This window comes from Callorhinus ursinus, unplaced genomic scaffold, assembly GCF_003265705.2.
Source record: "Callorhinus ursinus isolate GAN/ISIS: 27379988/994484 unplaced genomic scaffold, GSC_fseal_2.0 scaffold26, whole genome shotgun sequence".
Lineage (NCBI taxonomy): Eukaryota > Metazoa > Chordata > Mammalia > Carnivora > Otariidae > Callorhinus > Callorhinus ursinus.
Genome location: NW_027397088.1, coordinates 9,146,135 through 9,171,213, shown reverse-complemented (window position 1 = coordinate 9,171,213; position 25,079 = coordinate 9,146,135). Strand labels below are relative to the sequence as shown.

At 37.2% G+C, this 25,079-nt stretch overlaps 1 protein-coding gene and 1 pseudogene across 9 annotated transcripts in view; both read left to right on the top strand.

Annotated features, from left to right (window-relative positions):
• Positions 1-15,913, top strand: part of SLC35B3 (solute carrier family 35 member B3) — a 25,957-nt gene extending 10,044 nt beyond the window's left edge. For 4 of the 9 annotated variants that reach the window (XM_025891058.2, XM_025891060.2, XM_025891061.2 and 1 more), the window contains 7 exons: positions 1,345-1,499; positions 2,993-3,100; positions 7,429-7,526; positions 9,735-9,827; positions 10,236-10,347; positions 13,042-13,111; positions 14,125-15,905. In XM_025891058.2, the coding sequence (XP_025746843.1) occupies positions 1,345-1,499; positions 2,993-3,100; positions 7,429-7,526; positions 9,735-9,827; positions 10,236-10,347; positions 13,042-13,111; positions 14,125-14,275 (787 nt within the window). In that variant the 3' untranslated portion in view covers positions 14,276-15,905. The other 5 variants (XM_025891056.2, XM_073877560.1, XM_073877561.1 and 2 more) reach the window with 5 other exon arrangements.
• LOC112838255 (protein arginine N-methyltransferase 1 pseudogene) lies at positions 3,117-6,528 on the top strand (annotated as a pseudogene).
• Positions 15,914-25,079: the final 9,166 nt, after the last annotated feature.

Here is a 25,079-nt window from a genome sequence, read left to right as displayed (position 1 = left end):
GCTGGGGTTTTTGTTGGTCTGTACAGCAAGTAGCTCTCAGAGTTGTGACCCTCTGAATACAGGCCTCCTGAGTTTTAGGCTGCTATCTACCTATGTTATGTTACTTCTGTAATCACCATCCTTGTGATTTTTTTCTGACTCGAGGCAGAAAAAAAATTATTTTCTGGCCACTAATTGCAATTTATGTCTGAGGAAATTTGACCACTGTGACTTCTGTCGTTACTTGGAGGAATAGTGCTGTCCTTCCCTGATGATACCTCACTGAGGATTAAACCCCACAGACAGCATACAAATCAGTGTCTGCGTGCACTGATGCATACATACATGCCGAGTTATTTCCACATGGACTTTAAATGTTGACTGCTGTATTAGTAGTTAAGTAGGAAAGGCCTTGAAATTGAAATATAAGTGGAAAAGATAGATTTTAATTGAATTTTCCAGTAAATTATTTTGCCTTATATCTAGCCAAATAAAAAATGTGGAGGAATTTTGTTGTCTTGATTTAAACGGAACATAAATCCCAAAATGGAAGCTACTTCTAAGTATGCAGCATAATCTGATTATGTGAATAGTACTTCATGTGTTAGTCACACCAGTGTACAAGATTATTTTAGACCATTAAATATCTAGTCAAAGCGAGCATATGCTCGCAATAATAGTGCAAAATTCTAAAGATGCCAAATTAAAAACCCCTTTAGGAAATTCAGATAGAACCCAAAGTAGTGATTTGGGATCCCAAGGAGAGAATCAGGTTCTTCATCTTGAAGTTGATTATTGTAACATCTTATGGAATACAGAGTTAGAGTGGACATTGTGGACATAAAAATCATGTTTAGAGTTTTAAGCCACCACTCCAGAATATCTGGAGATATTCTGCTCAGGTTATTTTAGCAGAAGGGCTGAATGTATTTTTCCTAATGCTAGATGGGAACATTAGGAAACAGAACAACAATTTAGAAGTTGAAAATTAGGGGCCGTTTACCGTTGTGGAGGTCAATATTGTTTAAAACTCAACTCTTTTTTTCTAAATTTAGTCGAGATAGTTTATGTTAAACCTCTTACCAACATTTTTTTTTTAATACCATCAGGACGAATCTGTGTAACTCTGGTACACCATTTTTTCACAGAGTTCTCACTTGTGATTGATTAAATAAGGGTAAATTGTTGTTTTTACCAACATTGTTTTATACAAGTAAAGTGTGATAACTTTTAAAATACTGCTATTTCACCAATATTGCTAGAAATATTCAACAGAAATTAGACATTTACACATTGTAAACACATTATCTTACAGTAGTATGAATTGGGTCCCGAAATGAAGATTTTAAAAATTGTCTTTTACAGAATACCAGGAAAAACCTACATGATAATAGCTTTTCTAACTGTGGGTACTATGGGGTTATCAAATACTTCCTTGGGCTACCTGAATTATCCTACCCAAGTCATCTTCAAGTGCTGCAAATTGATTCCTGTTATGCTAGGAGGAGTTTTTATTCAAGGTATAGTAATGATATATTTTCATACTGTTTGAAACTAATAGGATATGTTATGGCATCTAGCATTAGGAAAAACATTAAACTCCAATTAATATTTTCAATGAACATTCTCAATATTGGAACAATTCTGAGTGACATCTTATAAAAATAAGATATTATAGGGGCGCCTGGGTGGCTCAGTCGTTAGGCATCTGCCTTCAGCTTGGGTCGTGGTCCCAGGGTCCTGGGATCGAGCCCCGCATGGGGTTCCCTGCTCCGTGGGAAGCCTGCTTCTCCCTCTCCCACTCCCCCTGCTTGTGTTCCCTCTCGCTGTCTCTCTGTCAAAAAATAAATAAAATCTTTAAAAAAAAATAAGGCATTATAAAAACACTGATACTTCTGTGATATCCCCTAGTATTCGAAATCAGTAATTCGGACTCAAGAAAAATAAAAATAGTATTTTGTTTTATTATTTTTTTCTTTTAATCTGGAATCTACCACGTTTCCGGAAATACTGCATTCAAGTATTGAAGGCATAGCTCAGAAATACCTGGAAACTCCCTTTTTCAATTCTTTCATTCTTCTGCTCCTCAGGGCTCCTCCCTCTACCTCCATTATACAAATGGACAATTCTCTCAACGAAGTAAGCTTAACCTGAGCAGAACTGCTTTTTTACCAACTCTGCTGGCTTATTGGCTTCCTAGAGCCCCAACTAAGTTACAAGCTATGTGGAAGTAGGAGTAAAGAGGAAACTAATAGCAAGTAGAACAAGTTTTTGTTGTTCATGTCACTGTCATGAGAAATATTTGTTTTGATAATCAAGGGCCCCTGTATCACTAAAGTTCTTAAACAGCCTAACTTCATTTTCTTACATTGGATGCCTTCCCACAGAGGCCCTCTGTAATGAAAGTGTCTGTTGGCTATATCACATATAATATCAGTGGTAGCTGTTCATGCAGGAAAAAGCATTGACACCAATCCTTATTAAAAACCACATGCATGTATAATATTTCCTTAGTGATCCTTATGAAAAAGTTACACTACATAATTTTTAAATAAAATTTAAATAATGTGGGTATACTATAACAGGTTAATTCTCACCAACCTAGAAGTTATCTGATTATGGTAGTTGTAAACTTAAACAGTTAATATAACCTGAATAATTGCTCTGGTTACTTTTAAATGTATAAGCTATAAGAAAATTCATACCTTCTATTATATATGAAGTAAAGGAGGCACTCGTGTCCACAAACTTTAAATGTTCATATTTACTCACTACCATAACATATAAAGTAGGATCTCATATCTGACTTATGAGGACATGTTGGTGCTCATGGTCATTTAATTCTCAGAAGTCCTTCTGTGACTATCTCAGGCATTGATCTAAACATTCTTCATATATTTTTGACTTTGGATATAAAAAGCAGATCCTGCTCTACTTGGTTAGACACATAGATCTAAAACGGTGCCAAGTGGGCATTTGCATAATGAGGTTGGCTTACATTTATTTTACACAGGGAAGCGTTATAACATTGCAGATGTGTCAGCTGCAGTATGTATGAGCCTTGGTCTGATATGGTTCACCCTAGCTGACAGCACGATTGCACCAAATTTCAACCTGACAGGTAAGGAAATTATTTGTACTCCTGGATTTTGCAGGCATTTTGGTTTAAGAGTAAGAACTTTTACAATTTCATAAGGATTTCAAATGATGGTGTGACATCTGTGATTTTCATATCTAACATAAAGCTTTCAGACTTTCCATGTAAGATATAGTAAAAATATTACAGTCCTGGAAATGTAACAGTTATTTTTTAGTGCTCTTGTATTTTGACCTAACGGGGCTGTTTGGCCAGTCAAAATCTTCTGTGATCGAGTACATGATATAGCAATTTCTCATGGGCTGAGTTGGAAGTTTACACATGAGTTATAGAAGAATCACATTAGTAACTGTTTTTATTCTTTTTTTTAAATTGAAATTGTACATTTACTTGTCATTGTTTTAGCTAAAGAGGGAAAGTTACGCTGTATGTTAATATTGAACTGTGTGCTCTAAGTATGGTTAGAACCTTAAAGTGCTTGAACTTTCCACCATGAAGTTACTTCATAGTGTGCCAGGTGGAATTTTATAAAATTAAGATTTTTCACAGGCAGAATAGGTATTATAGTATATTTAGAACTAAATAGCATAAAGGTGTTAGAATATTGTTTTTATTCTAAAGACCTTGAAGAAAACTTATTATATATACAGTATTACCATTCTTATACTACTGAGTTTTATTCATAAGCTTATTATCATCCCATCTCCTAGCCTGACAGAAACAGTATTTAAAATACTTAGGTATTAAAAACAATAATAATAAAAAATTAAAAAATAAAATACTTAGGTATTGGGAGGGACCTCTTTGTGGCAAGAGGAGGGGTAGGTACAGATGAAGATGGTGGCACCCAAGGCCGCAGACTGCATCATGGAGGTCTCCTGTAGCCAGGCAGAAAGCAGCGAGGAGCCCAATGCTGAGGACATGACGTCCAGAGATTACAACTTTGATTCCTGTGCTCACTTCGGCATTCAGGAAGAGATATTGAAAGATGAGGGACACACCCTCATGTACCAAAACTCTTGTTTCACAACTGGTACCTCTTTAAGGACAAAGTGGTGCTGGATGTAGGCTCAGGCACAGGGATCCTCTAAGCTTGCTCCCAAGGCTGGAGCCCACAAGGTCATTGGGATCAAGTGTTCCAGTATCTCTGATTATGTGGTGAAGATTGTCAAAGCCAACAAGTTAGACCACATGGTGACCGTCATCAAGGGGAAGGTGGAGGAAATAGCGCTTCGGTGGAGAAGGTGGACGTTGTTATCAGTGTGGATGGGCCATTGCCTCTTCTATGGATCAGTGCTCAATGTGGTGCTCTATGCCCCAGACAAGTGGCTGGCACCTGATGGCCTAATCTTCCCAGATTGAGCCACGCTACACGTGACAGCCATTGAAGACCAGCAGTACAAAGACAAGAGCCACTGGTGGGAGAATGTATATGGCTCTGACATGTCTTGCATCAAAGATGTGGCCATCAAGGAGCCCCTGGTAGATGTGGTGGACCCCACGCAGCTGGTCACCAAGGCCTCAAAAAGAGGTGGACATCTACACTGTCAAGATAGAAGACCTGACTTTCACCTCTCCCTTCTGCCTGCAAGTGAAGTGGAATGCCCTGTGGCTTACGTCAACATCGAGTTCCCTCGCCGCTGCAAGAGGTTGGGCTTCACCAGCCCCGAGTCCCCATATGTACGCTGCAAGCAGGTAGTGTTCTATGTGGAAGACTACCTGACAGTGAAGACTGGTGAGGAGATCTTTGGCACCATTGGCATGCGGCCCAGTGCCAAGAGTAATCGTGACCTGGACTTCACCATTGACCTGGACTCCACGGGCCAGCTGTGTGAGCTTTCCACTGACTACTATTGGCACCCGATTTCTCCCACCCCAGCCAGACCAGCCCTGCATGGTTCCAGGGGCTGTAGCATTCTTAGGCAGTTTTGGGGCTCTCCCTTCCTCCCTTTCCTCTCTCAGAGGGGGTTTTAAGGGTCTGGGCTGGGGAGGTCGCACCATGACTGTTTTTCATAACTTATGCTTTTATATGGTTGCATTTATACCAGTAAATCCTCAGCGGGGGAAAATAAATAAAAAGGTGTTCAGAGGAACTCTGAAAAATGGGAAAAAAATTTAATTATTCATGAGAAAAAAAGTGTTGCATAAAGAAGAAAATCATTTATATCAGCTTTGTTCTAAGAATCAAAATTTTTCTTACTGGCAATGAGTCAACCTTCTTTACTAACTTTGTTAAACAGGCTAAGTTAATGGATTTAAATGTAACCAGTACAGCCTCTTGGAGCAACCCTTTTAACAACCAAAAGATTCTGGTGGAACCTATTATATCTCTTTCAATTTTGATTGTTCAGAGTACAAGTGATCATTACTTCAATGAGTTTTACTCTGAGAAAGCTTATAGTTATAGATGTGTCTAACATGGCTTAGATTTTTCAGGAACACTTCATGTCAGCAACACTAAAAGGAAAACTATATATGAAAACTGAGATAATTGACTCTTTTACTTATGAAAAAGCAGTTGTAGAGAAGGCACAGAATTGGCAGTCAAAGAGATGGCTTCCAGTTCTGTTCAGATCACTTAAAATTATAACCATGGATAAATTGTCAGACCCCTTTATGCTTCCCTTTTAAAACAGATAATGATGATAGCTCGCCTCATACAAGGGCAGTGGGAGGGTTGACTGAGGTGATGGAATAATGGATATGAAAGCGCATGTGAGTGCTGGGGCCGGGGGGCGATAATGATGGACTGAGGTGGTGTCAGTAGCCCTGCAACTTCTCGTGCTGATGTAGTGTCAACCTATTCTGACTCCCATGGAAATATTTGGTAAGAGAACTAGAACCTAATAATACTTCATCGTTAAGAAAACTGATGAGCAGTTATCACAGTCCCTGATCTGTAACAGTTTATTATCTAAAGATTAGATTCACTATTAAGATAGTTACTTAACGTAGACATAAATAAAACTTTGAACATATAAAGCGAATACATCAGAATTTACTTATTCAAATAAATGTCTGCCTTTAAATATTCCCCTCAGCGTGCAATTCAGGTATTTTCATGCCGTTGCCATTGTTCAGAACATTTTTGGAATGTCTTCGAATAGCCTGTTAGGAGCTAGGATATTGTATTCAGGGTCTTCAACAGCAGCTTGTCTTTTGTTTTAAGGACAGATTTGGTATTTGAAATAAGTAAAAGAGCATTCAGAATCAAGTTTGGTGGATAAAAATGTATGATTAGGTCATAAATACCACAAAGTTAGATGATCAGAAGGCAAATTGAAGAATAAGCATGAAAACTTGAAAGTTCTCAAGTGCGCACACATGTACATATATTTTTCTGCTCCCTGCGATTGCTAATACATTGTTAAAAAATAATGCAAAAGGGAAACTTCCTTAAATCCCAGCAGACTCACAGACTAACCAAGGCTGCCTTTTGTTCTTTCTGTAAAGCATCATGGCTAGTGACCAGTGTCCCAAACACTTGCAGTTAACAGCCTGCTTCTCAGGTAGATATGCTCATTTGCATGAGTGTTGATTTCCAGGTTTGTTTATGCCAATTGTACCTGTTACTATAACCATGTAATAATATTACTTAAATTGTTCAAAAATAATTTGAAGAGAGACAGAATTGTTTCTGTTAAGTTAATTGAAACAGTTTGGTTGACTAGTCAATAAAATCACCATTGAATTAAGTATGCAGGAAACAACTGTAAAAAGAGCAGGATATCATACAACTGTGAAAGGGTTCTGCACCCCAACTATTTGAGAAGTTCCTGCGTTTCCCATGTGCTTTTTAACAAAACAACTGGGAAAGCATTAACAATGTGTGTTACGAGTATGGTTTATATAGAAGAGAAGGTGCAGAATTTTAGTTAGGACACATACTCAGAGAAAATACCTTGGCAGTTGCATGCATGTTTATGTGTTTTAAATGAAATGTTTTAATAATGTAGGTAACATCTTTTATGATTTCTCTCCTCGTCTGTTTTTTTCAATTAACCGACTAACCACCAGTCCTGACAGAGCTCCTAAGAATTTCTTCTGTATTTGCTTAATACAGTGTTCCTTTCTAACATTTCATCTAATTTAAAAGCAGAACTATTATTTGATCTAATAGGGAAACACAATAAGCTTGAATGTAGTTTATTAGTGTCAGTTACTTGTGTTTTTAACGTTATCACATATGTGCCTATTACAGCTGGTAGTTGATAAAAATCATCAATTTTTATTGAAACAGTGTGATTTAAGATCTGCTTTTGTTTTTTAACCCAATTAAATCTCTGATAAATCTTGATTATCGTTCACCTATTTAAATAAGGAGGTTGTGTTTCTCTTATGCTTTCTTGAAGGTGTGATCCTTATTTCCCTGGCACTGTGTGCAGATGCTGTCATTGGAAATGTTCAAGAGAAAGCTATGAAACTGCATAATGCTTCTAATTCAGAAATGGTAAGGACTCCAGTGCTGCTTCTTCACAGCAGACAGACTCAAAAGTGGTGATGTGCTTAACTTTATGAAATAGTTACGATATTAAAGACTTGCATGGCATTTTTAAACTAGTTTGTCGTCATCACTTTCGTAAAAGTAATACATTCAAACATTATGGAAACTAAAAAAGATACCATGACCCCTGTTAAGAGCTTATTGTATAATATTTGATAAATTTTTTCCTTATTTATAGGGTTTTTTTACATATTAAAAAGATCCTGTGTTACATCCCTTTTCTCCCCCTTTGTATTTGGTATTATTTTCCATTTAGAAGTTTGTAATTTTGATGTGGTTTATCTTTTCCTTCATGGGTTCTGGCTACCTATTATGATTGAAAAGGACTTTCCCAACTTTTAAGAATTTTACCCATGCTGCCTACTCGTTTTATGATTGCCTTTTTAATTAAATCTTTTTTTTTTTTTTAAGAGCAAGATGGAGGGTGGCAAAGGGAGAGAGGGAGAGAGAATTTTAAGCAGGCTCCACTCCCAGCACAGAGCCCGACGTGGGGCTCAGTCTCACAGTCCTGACATCATGACCTGAGCCAAAATCAAGAGGCAGACATTTAATCGACTGAGCCACCCAGACAACCCTAATTAAATCTTTGATCCAACCAAAACTTTAAAAAAATTTCTTCTTCATCTCTCCACTTGTCCCAGTATCATTTGTTGAAAAATCCACTTTTCCAGCTTAAGTGCCTTCTTTATCATATAATATTCTAATGTAGGATTCAGAATTGTGTTCTTTTGAATTTACTTCTGCACCAAAACCATATGATGACAGCAGCTTTATCATACATTTACCATCTGTTAGAACTAGCCAGCAATATTCCTTTTGTTTTTCAGAATATTACTACCATTAGTTATTCTTGGATGTTCATATCTCCAAATAAACTAGGAAATTCCATTGTTAATTGTGATTGGTATGGAATTGAATTATAAGTTAATTTAGAGAGAATGGCATCTATATACTTGAGTCTTTCAGTCCAAGGCCATGATTTTCCTTTTATTCAAGTGGCTTTTTTTAAATGTCCCTTAGATTTTTTTAAGTTTTTTTCATATAAATCCAACATGTTTCTTATTGAAGTTATTAGGGGTTTCATCTTTTTGCTGTTGTTACTGCAAATAATGTCCTTTCTTTCCTTATATCTTCTCCCTGGTTGGTATTTGTATATAGGAAAGTTACCGTGTGTATGTTTACATTAATTTCATAGCTAACCCCTTGCTAGACAAAGAGAGCATACCACATTAAGGGTATACAGGAATGGTCTTTCCTGTTACTTTGTCGGCAGAGTGGGCATCTTTAAGGAGTCTTTAATCTTGGTCAGAAGTTTTCTTGATCATCATCACCACTCTTCCTAGATAAGGTAAAGAGCAGAGAATTAAGGAAATTTAAGTAGCTAGAAAATTACTATAATACAGTGGTTAAGAGCTTAGACAGACTCTGGGCTAAGATCTCTTTTATATCCTAGCTTTACGAGTTCTCTTATTGGGGCAAAATGACTTACTATCTCTAAGTTTTAGTTTCTTTATGTGCAGATTGAGGAGTGATCATTAAGAGTGTCTAACTCATAGGCTGGTTGTGAGAAGTGGAATAATTCATGTAGAGCATTATTAGCACATGATTAGCATTATTAGTAGCCAACATATCACAGGTGCACAAGTGTGATGATGCCCCTGCTGATTGTGCTTATAAGGAACTGGGATAGAAAGATTGGTAGGAAAACTGGGAAATCAAGCAATAGATATGCCCCTGTTTATTTTCATTATCTGTTAATATATTTACAAACCTAACATTTGGGTTTTCTGATGTTGAATAAGTAGCTTTAAAGGGTTTTTTTTGTTTTGTTTATGTGTGTTTTTGGAACCCCAAAATTCAAATGTGGTTTGAATCAGTAATCAAGCCAGGCAAAAAAATGAATATTATGTAACTGTATACATGGAAGAATCAGTACTGCTATGTTACGATGTCCGTAAAATAAGCCATAAACTTATAAAGAGGATCAATCATCATCTCCAGAAAGCTAGGCCATATTGAAACAATGATGTCACTTAAAAATGGTGGTTCTTCAGATTTAATTGAGTAGATTAATTGAGCCATATATTGAAAATCCTTCATTTTCTGCTTTTGGTTTGATAGCATTTTTTTCCACTTTATTTTTATCTACCATAGGTTTTATATTCGTATTCAATCGGTTTTGTGTACATTTTATTGGGATTGACATGCACTAGTGGATTAGGCCCTGCAGTAACATTTTGTTCAAAGGTAAACACTAATCACATTTTTAAAAATAAACATCTTCCATTAAATAGTTCCCTCTGTATTTCTTGTTCAAAAAGATTGTTTTTTTATGTAATTTGATAACTCCTTTAGTATAATATATGCAGATCAGAAATTATTTCAGAAATGAAATGATTTATATTTAAATTTATTGTATCCTTGCTCTATCCTATAAGTTAATTTTTAAGCAATTCATAATGTGAAAGTTGGGGATTTTTAATTTCGTCATTGTTTTTCCATTAAATCAGAACTAAATAAGAATCTTTGCTTGACTGCGTTGTTGAATGGCTTATTATTGCTCAGGAAGTTGATTAAAATCTGTAGTTTTATTTCATTTGTAATACCTCAGGGTTTGTTTTGCATTTTCCTAACAGGCTTTTTTATATGTTGCAGAATCCAATCCAGACTTACGGTTATGCTTTCCTTTTTTCCCTCACTGGGTATTTTGGAATCTCCTTTGTTCTGGCTCTGATTAAAATTTTCGGTGCACTTCTTGCTGTAACAGGTAGGAATGATACACCTGCTTAGATTATGAAGTAAGCATTTAAATTTTCTCTGATGCTGCTTTTCAAAAGATACAGGCAGCATCTACTCTGTATTAAAAAGAAAATTGTTGTAGTTCATCAATTTATTTTTTGGCTTACGGTATTTCTTTAAAATTCTAAAGAAAATGATGTTTGCTCATAATTTTTTATTTGAAGGGTTTATTTTAAAATCAAATATATACATTTATCTAAATAGTAACTTTTAAATACATTAAAAGGACTTTTTATTAGAAAGTATGACACGCTGAATACCCTTAGAGAAAAATCCAGCTTTTATATGCACTTTTAATTTATAACCGAAAACTCCCATTTTGATGCACTTAAAGTATGGCAGGTATATTTTAAACAAAGCTTTTTGGAGCTTTCATTTGTACACTTTCTAGGGTATTAACCAGATTATCCTTTCTTGTCCCTAATAATTATCATGTATCTGCTTTATGCAGGAACTTTGCTTGGCACTTTAGAGGAATGGAAGTTGTATTGGTTTTGCTTTGAGGGAGTCAGGAAAACAGATGAGGGGCAACAAGTGAGACCCAGTGAGGAGGACAGATGACTTCATGTGCTAACCTTGTATCATTTGCCCAGTGAATGGTCCAGATGACAAATGCTCTGAGCCTCTCCTGTATGGAGAGAGCCCTGAGTGAAGCCCAGGATTGGAAACAGTGTGGCATTGTCATGAAGGGTGCTGGATTGAGATGTCGGAGAAGGAGAGCCCAGTCACAGCTCTGATGTCTAATGACACATCACCTGGAGAGTAACTCTCTCCTCCTCCCTGGGCTTCGTTTCTCTCTTGTGAAGAGACTGGGTTGGACTTGACCATTTCTATCAGAGATACATAGGATTTACATCATAATGCAAACATGCATTAGTCATTTACCTGATTTTAATATTTCATAGTTTTAGGGGAATACTCACTCTAATACTAGAATCAATTAAGCAAAGGAATAAATATCTCTCTCTTTGTAAAAGTTTATTTGCTTCGTAACATTTCTCTTTATTTGCTCACATAGGACTCCCCTTTTTACTTATTTTATAACTTCCCTTTTTCAAGTTTACATTGCTAATGGTAAACAGAGGGCATGTAATTGTAGATCAGGCCATAGCCGTAATCTGTCAAGTCATCTCACGCTACCAAGAAAGATTGCAAATTCATATATTTGCTCAGGTTCCAGTTTTGCTCGGAAGATAATAACTGTTCAAAAAGGGTTTGATATTAATCAATATGTATTGATTAAACCCTGTGGTTGGTATAAAAAATGTGAGATGCTGTCCTTGTCTTAAAGGTGCAGACAGGTTTATTTCTGTCTCGTGTAAAAGAAATTCAGCAGTAATAGTAGCCAGCATGCATATCCGTTATTATGTACCAGGAGCCATTTTACATACATTATTCATTTTGACCTTGCAATAATCCCATAAAAAAGTAAGCACTGTTATTGTTCCATTTTACAAAGGGTAAACTAAGGCACAGGGAGGTGAAGTGACTTGCCCCGTGGTCAACCAGCTAGTAAGTTGCAGAATCAGGATTCCAAGTGAGGCAGTCTGGGTCCCGACCTGTGCTCTTAGCCCACATGTTACACTGCCTCCTGAGCTGTTGTGGTGGCATCACACTCATTAGGAAACCAGGCTCCTTTTGTCTTCTCTGCCATCTTCTTCCTCATTCCAGGCAGTGGGATGGGAGAAGATGAAGGACACATCTTTCTCTTTATGGAATCTTCCTAGAAAGTACACTTCCTAGAAACAGCGCTTCTGCTCACTTTTCTTTGGCCCAAACCTCATCACATGACAACACCTAACCGTAGGAAAAGCTGGAGGGTATGCCCATAATAGGGGTCCGTTTACTAACATAGATGGAAGTAGGGGTTAAAACGGGTCTGTTTACTAACACAGAAGGAAAAATAGATTTGGGGAATCAGGCTCTGACACATTTCCAAAACAGAGTCTTCATTTGGAGCTCATTTATATATACCTTGGATAGTAAGTGCCAGGAGCTGTCGAGTCTGGGGATATAGGATGAATAAGACAAGAAACTAAGTAAAGCTCACCATCTAGAGGAGGACAGCAACTGAAAATGCAAAGTTGGACGGAAGGCTATGATGGAGACATATGCCAAGGTCCTACCCCTACGTGGGTGGGACAGGGAGGAGGGTTTCAAACCTGACAACAGACCAAGGTCGTACTTGAAAGACAGGTAAAAGTTAATACAGACATGTAAAGAAGACTGTAAAGATTATTCATTGTCTTACTCAGAGATGACCACAATAGGATATTAGTGTGTGCTTTAGCTTACTTCTTTTAAAGACTAACCCCTGCTCTACCTAATCCTACCTTCCTTGGGAAAGCCTATTTTTCCTGCTAGACTGAGTGTTTCTAAGGGATGACCTGCCTCCCTAGTGTCATGGCCTTTATCAAGTACTTATTACAGTTATACTTTAACATTTAACTATATGGTTTAATGTCTGTACCCCTCCTAGACTGTAAACGCCATAGCAGTGGCAACAGTGACTTTCTGTTTGGTTTTTGCTTTCCATCGTTTTCTTGGCATGTCACGTAGATCTTGGCACATAGTAGGCTCTGTAAATATTTGTTGAAAATGATCTCCAAAATATTACCAAGATTGTAGGTAGATTATAAACCAACCTTTTTTCTCCCTACAGTGACAACAGGAAGAAAAGCCATGACCATCGTACTTTCATTTATGTTCTTTGCTAAACCATTCACGTTTCAGTAAGTACTTTTTAATTCAACAGGTTTCTCTACTTGTACATGCCTGGTTTCACATTTCCTCCTAAGCAGCCTTAATTTATTTATAAAAAATCAGTTTCATTTGGAGCCCTAGTTTATTGATATGTCTTCTGCTATTTATTTTGAAGAAATCATATTGTACACTTAAATTGCCTAACCAGAGTCCCAATGCAATTTTGATCCCATTTCCAATATAAATGAACATGAGTGATGTCTTGAGATTAAGGGATTCCACCTTGCCTTGATATATACACACATACATATGAAACCATATATATGGTTTTTAAAGTTGTTATTTGTCCCCCTCTCCCACAAAGGATTTGAGGTAGAAAATTAATGCTGTTAAGTTTATTTAGTTTATGGCTTCTTGTAAAGCATTTACTGTTTTCTCGACCATCTAGTATGCATTTGAAATCATTATCATTTAAATTTATGCTACTTAGTGATTGAGAAGATTCAAACTTAGAAATTATCAATGTGTAAGCTTAAAGATAACCACAAGATAGATTTCAGTCGGTGTCTTGTTTTCTATAAATTAGTTTCTCTTTCCCCATATGCTAGGTATATATTACAGCAATCTATGCCAGTTCCCCAGTTTTCTCAGGCTGTGCTTCTTTTTATCTCATTATGTGCTACCCAACTGGGATAAACGTCGGACTGCCAAACTGAATTCCCAGGATGGCCATTGGCAGAATGTACTCCGTGCTTTAAGTACATTCTTAGACTGTTGATTAGGACGTGGACTTGAATTTGCTGTTATCTTCAAATGAACTACATTTAGTATTTTATAAAGTCTCTCTGAATATACTTAATACAAATGAGATGGAATTCTATCTAAATTGATCTAAAAATACTATTTTTTATTTTAATGCTATTGTAGGCCTCCAATAGCAAAATTTTATTGCAGAATTATTGTGAACTTATCACCAAGTTCTGTGGTTAACAATAAATTGTTACCTTGATATTAATATTTTTTTCCTTCTTTCTCTTCTTAGGTACGTGTGGTCTGGTTTGTTAGTTGTCCTTGGTATATTTCTCAATGTTTACAGCAAAAATATGGATAAAATAAGACTACCATCACTATATGATCTGATAAACAAAACAGTGGAAATGAGAAAGTCAACGACGTTGGCACAAACTGTATAGGCAGTGATTCATCCTGCTTAAAATAGAATTCTAAGGGAACAATCATCAAATAATTAATTTTCCAAAGGGATTACTATAAAAACCAAAGGATCTGAAAGGCATGCTATCCATTTGTGGATGGGTCACCTATGAAGTCAGCCTCTTCCGCAGATCACTTGTTTAACTGTTTGACTTCTGAAGCAATTAAGAGAGCCACATCTGCCACACCTTAGAATACACTGTCAGTAAAGGACTAATTCTTAGCAGTCTGTTGAGAATTTCACTGGAAAATGGACCATGTTGCAAAACTAATTGGATATCATTACGATTTTTCAAAGAAATTGATATAATAATATCAATCGATTGGTCTTCATTCATTTTGGTGGTGTTATTTAAATGATTCTCTGTTATAAGAGTGAACATATGATTTAAAGTCTAGAAAGAATAACTTCATTATAAATAAAAATTATTCTGTGATTTTTTTAATAAATGCGTTGTTAGAATTTTGTTACGAAGAGGGAAGTGAAGGTTACAGTAAGGCTTTACATAAACTTCAAACCTTGGGCTTTTCTCTGATCATTTAAAAGTATTCTTTAGAGAAAACACACCTTAAGTTTTCTGTGGACTATAGACAGTATAACAGAAGGAGTCATCACCCTGCGTCCTATAAGTATGTATCACAAGAAAAACTTGCTACTATCCATCAAAGAAGTGCTACAAGATTTAATGATTTGGATTTTTTAAATAAAGAGAAAATAATTCATGTCTTAAATTAATAAAATTATCATAGTTTTTCTCATAAAACTGAAATTTAATTTGACAGCTTGAAGATTAAATAGGGTAAATGTAAGAAACACAGTGGATTTATACAGTATGTTGTTTGCACAGTTTTGAGTCGAAACTCAAAACTTTTAGCCCTTAACGTTTTTAGTCGTGAGTTTTGGAATTGCTTCCAGTGTATTAAAAAAATTCTATCTGCATTTTCAGTATAAGTAATGCTAGTTAAAACAGCTTAGTTTCTGCGTTGGTGATATCACTTATATTTTGCGAGTATAATATACTTGGAATATTTAATCTCATTCTTAAAATTCCATTGTTTTCTGATGGTGACCTTAATTAGTAGGTGCATATGTGGGTACAACAGAGCCTATAATAATTTAAGGGTCTAGCATAAGGAATTCTGACTGATTTTCATTTGTCATGTATTAAAATACTGTGGGGGTATTTTTCCCCAAGTGGTGATCATTTTTAAGTTTTCGTATTTTAAAATGAAAGGGATCTTAGCTGGTACTTCATTATGCCTTCTTAAACTCTTAAGACGGCAAGGATTTGTGCTTTGAAAACAATTTTCCCAAGTTCTTGACAAAAGATTGTAATTTTAACTTTTCAAGGCATCCTTTTATGCCCACACTTTTCTAATTTTTTGCCTTTGCCTATTAAGATTTCTTCCTCCCACCCCCCACTTTTAAACAGTTTTGCATTGCTCAAAAATTGGTTTGCCCACGTAACCCTTTATACTCCCATTTCCTTTTTTTTTTTTAACCTGCCATCAAATGAGGGCAAACCTCATCTCACTTATTTGTGTCCATGGAGTACTCTTCTTAATGAATAGTGTGAAACCCAGTAATTTCTATAGTAAAGGAAATCAACATTTGATTGTGTGCTTTGTGTCACGTTTTATAATAGCATTCATAAATACTATCGTGATTGCAACGAGAAATATAAGTAATAAAATTAATAAGGGAATTAAAAATAGTAATCACTAAAAATCACTAAAATTTAAGTGCTTATCAGGTGCCAGGCACTATTATAAGTGAAATATTTAATAATTTATTTAATCCTCACAACATCTCTATGAGGGCAAGGATTGTCCTCATTTTACAGATGAGGAAGCTGTGGCCAGTGAGGTTAGGTGACATGGCTAACCTTACATGGCTAGAAAGAACCAGAGCTGTCTGTCAAGCAGCCTAGTCCCAGAGTCAGGCTCTTAACCAACTCTTTTGCCTCTCTAAGTTGATGTGATTATGTTCACGGTTTTGCAGATACAGAGGTTGAGGACCAGAGTAAATACTTACTAGCTCATGATCAACTGGATTTCAAACCCAGTTCCATCATACCCCAAAGTGTATTTTCTGTCTACCATACCCTACTATGAGCACAGAAGTAACCCAAAGTAACATAATAAATGATGAAATATTTTTTGTAAAGTGTTTGTGAGACATACTTTAATGAATAGGCAAGGATCACTTGATTGGAACATTGGTGAAATGCAGATACATGTATTTGTTTAAGCCGTATGTAGATATAAATTGTTTCTTCAGCGGTGTTCATATTAGGTGCCTATCACATAGTATGCACTCAGTATAATATCTGTCATACAAGACTAGAGATCAAAGAATACCATTAGGCCAAAAACTACACTGGATGATATATGTTCTGAATTCTGTCTTCTGTCCCTTTTTTTTTGGTATAATTAGTGCAACAACAAAATAACAGCAGAAGAACCTGACCGTCTCCAGTGGATCACTGTATTAGATTTGACCTGGAAGTAAGCCAGCCTAGCCAGAATCCTCAGGAAGGCTAACTTGTATAATAAAGAATTTAGCTGGCCTTTTCCCTTGGTTCCTGAGAAGGAGCTTTCGCAAGTGATGGGCATGTCTTTGATATTCATGGTGGGTCCTAGATTGTGCCAAAGGTAGGGGCTGGCCATGCGGGAATGACTAACCCTGTGACCAACTATGGAGTTGGGGTTTTGAGCCTCAGGATATCAGTCCAACCTCCAGAGAAGAAACAGGGATTTGTGTAGTCAGTGATTCAGCAATCATGGCTCTGTAGTGAGGGTTAGTAAAAACGACACAGGAAGGCTCAGGAGAGCTTCTTGGGTTGGAGATGCACACTGATGTGCCTGGAGGGTGATGTGTCCTGAGGATGTGGAAGCTTAGTGTTAGTAACCCACCCAGACCCTGCCCCATGGGGTTCTTCCCATGTCTGGTCCTGATTCCGAAACTTTATAACAAAAGGAGGGGGAAGTACAGCACTTCCCTGAGTTCTGTGAATTCTTCTGGCACCCTAGAACCTGAACTTGGGGTAGTGGGGACTGCCCAATTTGTACCCCATTGGTAACGAGTACAAGTGGCCTGGGATCCTCAGAGCTTGCAGCCGGTGTTGAAAGTGAGGGGGCAGTCTCTCGGAGACTCTGCCTGCGAAACTGGACCGAATTTGGGTTGTCAGAATTGCACTGCCGGCTTTATGCTGAACAAATGTTTTAAAATAACTGAGTATTCTCTGGGATATCCTCTTAGTCTCTTAATTTTCTCAACTGATTTTTATCTTAAATCTACTTTACATTCTAGATTCTTCCTTGCTCAAAGAGCACAGAATTCTAGCAAAATTTGACCAGGATAATGGGCCAATAATAGGGCTTACCATAATGAAAATATTTTTTCATTCCAATATCACATTTGCCCTTTAAAGTTACCAAATTATCAAGTTATGCATATGATGCCCAGTAACTTTGTGTGCTTTCTTCCTAATTTAAGCACATGACAGTCTTTTTTTTCCATTATGTGTTTGAGCGAAACTTTTTTTCCTATTTTCACTTAACCCTGCTTTTCATGGGTCCCTATTAAATGTCCTTGTACTTGCCCATTAAGCCAACAATCTTAATGTTTCTAACAAATAGTGTAGCATCACTGACGACTGCTCCATTTTTACTTTAACATAATTTACTCATCCATTCTCACTCTCCATCTATGAGCTAGGCAGTATACTAGATGCTGAGGATGCAAAAGAAAAAAAAAACAAAAAACAAAATACAACCCTCACTCTTTAAGGAACACCCATTCTGAAGAAGATTTATTGTGATTGCTATATAAAAATACATAGAACTATGTTGTTTCCTTCCAGTCACGGGGTATCTTATTAGCCTTAAGTTTCCAAAATAATTCCCCATAGTGGTAGTGTTTCCAAAACTTATATATGCACGAGTCACCTGAGGATCTTCTTTAAAAAGATTTTAATTTAATAAGATTGTATTGGAGCTGAGACTTCGCTCTAAGGAAATACCCCCACTGCTGGTCTGTGGATCACACTTGAGTATCAGTCTTGGAGTACCAGATCCATGTCCTGTTTCCAGTGTCAGGACATCTTAAACTATCTGAGTAACTTCCACCTGATTCCCTTCCATCTGCTTTTCTTTCTATTTTTTTTTTATTTTATTTTATTTGCTTTTCAAACTCCCCATTCTGTACGACCTGACACTAATTAACATCTGAGTCTCTTTGTTCAAACAGGTCAAAAATCTCACCATGTTGCAGAGTTGCTAGCATGAAAAGAGTTCTTTAATCATTGTAGGTGTATGAAAGATTTAATATTCATTACTTTCTCCATAAATGTTACTTTTTTTTAAATCTTCACGAAACTAAGATAAACCCATAATTTCCTACCAGTCATGGTCTGTTGTTTTAATTTCATGGCATGTAGTTAGAATACTTTTTATGCTATTTTGTAGTGACATTATGAAGAAAATGTTCACTTCAGTGATTTACTCCTGCTTCAGAATGAACTGTATATTACAAGGGGTTCAGGAAATAGGACTTAACACTTAAGGGATTCTTCTGAGACTTTAATCACAAAAATGTGTTTTATTAAATATCTTAATCCTATGATACCCCCCAAATTTCTAAAACATAATTAATTAGTCCATTTTAATCAGTTTAACACAATTGATAAGATTTAAATAGATGAAATAAGTAAAATGTGGATAATTATTCACAATAGATAATGATAGAAATGAGACCTTGGAGTCTGATTATTATAGATTTCCTTGCAGGACTCATCTCCCATTTTTTTTCTCCTAATGCCAGTCACAATGAAAGGAATAAAAAGCAGATCAGTTCAAGTGTATATTGTGCTTTATTTCTGACTCAAGAGAATATAAACATTTGGGAATTAATTTTTTTGTGTGTTCTGAGAAAAACCCATTTATATATCTTAATTGCGTAGGATTTTTTTGTGTATATATATATACCCAGAGATGACTCATAAAGGCAGGTAATCAAAAAAATAAAATAAAAATAAAGGCAGGTGATCATCTTTTCTCTAGTTTCTAACCACATTTTAATTGATATAATGTTAGTCTGCAATATACATGCCAATCTTAGTGATGTAGGAAAGATGTTAGTGTCGAAGCCAAGGGCCAAGAAAGAATTCTTGAGACATCTTTGGTGCGAAAATGTGGTTTTATTAAAACACGGGGGGGGCACCTGGGTGGCTCAGTCGGTTAAGCGGCTGCCTTCGGCTCAGGTCATGATCCCAGGGTCCTGGGATCGAGCCCCACATCGGGCTCCCTGCTCTGTGGGGAGCCTGCTTCTCCCTCTCCCTCTGCCTGCTTCTCTGCCTACTTGTGCTCTCTATCTCTCTGTCAAATAAATAAATAAAATCTTTAAAAAAAAAAAAAAAAAAAAAACACGGGGACAGGCCCCGTGGGCAGAAAGAGCTGCATGGGGTCATGAGGAGGGACCCATTATATACTTTCAAGTTGGGAGGGGGTTAGGGAGAGCTTAAGTCTCTAAGGAATTTTGGAAGCAAGGTTTCCAGGACCTTGAGGGGGCTAGCTATCCTTTATTACTGTCCGATAAAACCTTAGTCATGAGAACTTCAGATGTATATTGGTGAGTCATATGCTTGGGGGTGATGGCCAACATATTTCTTGGGGGATAGAGATAAAGGAAGTTTCCAAAGGAATTTTTATATGTTAAAGTAGACTTACAGGATCATGGAGATCGGGCTAAGATTGCCTTTTGCCCTTAGCAAAATATTAACATTGAAGCAGCTGAGTTCCTAGAGGAATGTCACTCTGCCTGTTTCAAGGACTTGTAAATGGGCTTCAAGTAGTAAGGAAATTTAATTTTTCTTTTGCCTTTGTTTTCCACATCAGGACTGTTTTGATATTTGAAGACCTCTCATGAAATCAAAGAAATTGATTGAAACGTCTGCTCTTAAGGTTTGATCTAATAGGATGGGGTGGGGCTGGGGGTAATTTATTGTAAAATGCCTACAAACATCCACAGCCAGTTCAAGCCTATCTTTATTTTTTTTTAAGATTTTATTTATTTATTTGAAAGAGGGAGAAAGGGATAGAGGCAGAGAGAGAAGCAGACTCCTCGCTGAGCAAGGAGCCTGATGCGGGGCTCTATCCCAGGACCCTGGGATCTTGACCTGAGCTGAAGGCAGGCACTTAAGTGACTGAGCCACCCAGGCAGCCCTCAAGCCTATCTTTAAACCACTAGGAATTGTTTCAGGATTCAGGAGACACTTGCACCAGAGGAGTGCGGTGTCACTGTGGACACGGGGTGGCTCATGGAGCTAGTGCACAGTTATGGGACTAGTTCAAGTGGTGCCATACACAAGCTGACAGTCATATGCTGAATAAAAAAACTCATTCTTTAGTGTCCCTGCTAGCTCATGAATTCTCAAAGTTAATCTTACTGGCATATATTTAATTATTCACTCCATTCTTAGCAGTTTGCCATTCTCATAAAATGGAGGCATGGGCAGTTTTTTGGGTTTTTGTTTTGTTTTTGTTTAATTTTATTTTATTATGTTACGTTAATCACCATACATTACATCATTAGTTTTTGATGTAGTGTTCCATGATTCATTGTTTGCGTATAACACCCAGTGCTCCACGCAGAATGTGCCCTCTTTAATACCCATCACCAGGCTAACCTATCCCCCCTACCCTCCTCCCCTCTAGAACCCTCAGTTTGTTTCTCAGAGTCCATCATCTCTCATGGTTCGTCTCCCCCTCTGATATCCCACCCTTCATTTTTTCCCTTCCTACTATCTTCTTTTTTTTTTTTTTTTAACATATAATGTATTATTTGTTTCAGAGGAACAGGTCTGTGATTCAACATTCCTCTGGCTATTCAGGGTCTTTTCTGATTCCATAAAAATTTTAGGATTATTTGTTCCATTTCTTTGAAAAAAAGTGGGTGGTATTTTGATGGGGATTGCATTGAATGTGTAGATTGCTCTAGGTAGCATTGACATCTTCACAATATTTGTTCTTCCAATCCATGAGCATGGAACGTTTTTCCATTTCTTTGTGTCTTCCTCAATTTCTTTCATGAGTATTTTATAGTTTTCTGAGTACAGATCCTTTGCCTCTTTCGTTAGATTTATTCCTAGGTATCTTATGGTTTTGGGTGCAATTGTAAATGGGATCGACTCAATATTTCTCTTTCTTCTGTCTTGTTGTTGGTGTACAGGAATGCCACTGATTTCTGTGCATTGATTTTATATCCTGCCACTTTACTGAATTCCTGTATGAGTTCTAGCAGTTTTGGGGTGGAGGCTTTGGGTTTTCCACATAAAGTGTCATATCATCTGCAAAGAGTGAGAGTTTGACTCTTCGACAAAGCAGGAAAGAATGTCCAGTGGAAAGAAGACAGTCTCTTCAACAAATGGTGTTGGGAAATTGGACAGCCACATGCAGAAGAATGAAACTGGGTTTTTGTTTTGTTTTGTTTTTTTCCCCTTAATTCTGAGGGCCTATTTACAAAGTCTCTAAGAAAGTCGAATTGTTTATTTTTTCCTTCCCTCTAGGACTCTTTTAAGTGATGTCGATTCTATTTGCTTCATAAATCCCTGAGCTGTTCTTTCATGGTTTCCATCTCTTTACTGTATTCCTTCTTGCTGGCTCGGAAATTTTCTCAATCTGATCTTTCTACTTGTTCTTCATCTATTCAACCTACAATTTACCCCATGCAGTATAGTGTGTTTTATATATATATATATATATACATTCCAACTATTACATTTTCATACCTAATATTTCCACTTGGATTTTGCTAATGATTTCTTATTTTTGCTTGATGTTAGCAGTATTTTCCCTTATTATATTTATCATGCTTATTTTATTTTTTTTAATTTTTCTCCTAACCTTTTTTTTTAATTTTTTTATTGTTATGTTAATCACCATACATTACATCATTAGTTCTTGATGTAGTGTTCCATGATTCATTGTTTGTGCATAACACCCAGTGCTCCACGTAGAATGTGCCTTCCTTAATAGCCATCACCAGGCTAACTCATCCCCCCACCCCCCTCCCCTCTAGAACCCTCAGTTTGTTTTTCAGAGTCCATCGTCTCTCATGGTTCGTCTCCCCCTCCAACTTACTCCCCTTCATTCTTCCCCTCCTGCTATCTTCTTCTTTTTCTTTTTTCTTAACATATATTGCATTATTTGTTTCAGAAGTACAGATCTGTGATTCAACAGTCTTGCACAATTCACAGCGCTCACCATAGCACATACCCTCCCCAATGTCTATCACCCAGCCACCCCATCCCTCCCACCCCCCACCACCCAGCAACACTCAGTTTGTTTCCTGAGATTAAGAATTCCTCATATCAGTGAGGTCATATGATACCTGTCTTTCTCTGATTGACTTATTTCACTCAGCATAACACCCTCCAGTTCCATCCACATCGTTGCAAATGGCAAGATCTCATTCCTTTTGATGGCTGCATAATATTCCATTGTGTGTATATACCACATCTTCTTTATCCATTCATCTGTCAATGGACATCTTGGCTCTTTCCACAGTTTGGCTATTGTGGACATTGTTGCTATAAACATTGGGGTGCACATACCCCTTCGGATCCCTACATTTCTATCTTTGTGGTAAATACCCAGTAGTGCAATTGCTGGATCGTATGGTAGCTCTATTTTCAACTGTTTGAGGAACCTCCATACTGTTTTCCAGAGGGGTTGCATCAGCTTGCATTCCCACCAACAGTGTAGGAGGGTTCCCCTTTCTCCACATCCCCGCCAACATCTGTCGTTTCCTGACTTGTTAATTTTAGCCATTCTGACAGGTGTGAGGTGGTATCTCACTGAGGTTTTGATGTGGATTTCCCTGATGCCAAGCGATGTGGAGCACTTTTTCATGTGTCTGTTGGCCATTTGGATGTCTTCTTTGGAAAAATGTCTGTTCATGTCTTCTGCCCATTTCTTGATTGGATTATTTGTTCTTTCGGTGTTGAGTTTGATAAGTTCTTTATAGATTTTGGATACTAGCCCTTTATCTGATATGTCCTTTGCAAATATTTTCTCCCATTCTGTTGGTTGTCTTTTGGTTTTGTGGACTGTTTCTTTTGTTGTGCAAAAGCTTTTTATCTTGAGGAAATCCCAATAGTTCATTTTTGCCCTTGCTTCCCTTGCTTTTGGCGATGTTTCTAGGAAGAAGTTGCTGCGGCTGAGGTCGAAGAGGTTGCTGCCTGTGTTCTCCTTTAGGATGTTGATGGACTCCTGTCTCACGTTTAGGTCTTTCAACCATTTGGAGTCTATTTTTGTGTGTGGTGTAAGGAAATGGTCCAGTTTCATTCTTCTGCATGTGGCTGTCCAATTTTCCCAACACCATTTGTTGAAGAGACTGTCTTTTTTGCATTGGACATTCTTTCCTGCTTTGTCAAAAATGAGTTGACCATAGAGTTGAGGGTCCATTTCTGGGCTCTCGATTCTGTTCCTATCATGGTTATTTTAAATTCCTGTGTTCTCTGTTCGAATCATCGCTTCTGATGTTTCTTTTACAGTTATTACACACCTTTCTATAGGCATTAACCTTCAACTTCCTGTTTCCCCCCCACCCCGGCCTTCTCACTGCCTGCTACACCGCACTTGCCACCATACTGTGCTCCCCCACACACTGCACCCCACCCTCCCTCCCACACTGTGCTGCACATACCCCCACCCCTTTTCTACTTCTTCATATTGAAAGATTTAAGACAGTCTTAGTGACCCCACGACATCTCACTTTTTGTTTTTGTTTTTTCCCAGAATCCATATGTTTATCTATCTGCCTTTCTGTCTCTTCTATAATTCCTCCAGGGTTGTTTTAGCCGCCTATGCTATAGCGTTCACCATCTTGATAGGAGCCAAAACTAATTAAAAAGAAAGTTCTCTCTCTTGCCATTTGCAACAACGTGGATGGAACTGGAGGGTGTTATGCTGAGCGAAATAAGTCAATCAGAGAAAGACATGTATCATATGACCTCACTGATATGAGGAATTCTTAATCTCAGGAAACAAACTGAGGGTTGCTGGAGTGTGGGGGGAGGGATGGGGTGGCTGGGTGATAGACATTGGGGAGGGTATGTGCTATGGTGAGCGCTGTGAATTGTGCAAAACTGTTGAATCACAGATCTGTGCCTCTGAAACAAATAGTGCAATATATGTTAAGAAAAAAAAAAGATAGCAGGAGGGGAAGAATGAAGCGGGGAAATCGGAGGGGGAGACAAACCATGAGAGACGATGGACTCTGAAAAACAAACTGAGGTTTCTAGAAGGGAGGGGGTGGGAGAATGGGTTAGCCTGGTGATGGGTATTGGGGAGGGCACGTTCTGCATGGAGCACTGGGTGTTATGCACAAACAATGAATCATTGAACACTACATCAAAAACTAATGATGTAATGTATGGTGATTAACATAACAATAAAAAATTTTTTTTAAAAAGTTCTCTCATTCTTACTTGTCTTACTGATTCTCTCATTTGCCATTGCAACCCATATGAATAACAGTGTGTTGGCAGCTATTTTGACTCAATTTATTTAGAAATACTGGTTCATTTACCAATTTAAATTGGTAAAAATTCAAATGTAGACAGTAAGATTTGTAATGTTTAACAATTTAATGATTTTAAATATTTTGGAAGGAAAACTAAGTAGTGGAAATACAAAATAGAAATCAGGTGTTAACAATAATCTTAAATTTTATATTATGGTTAATTAGATAAGATAGTTTTAATACATATAAATCTTATA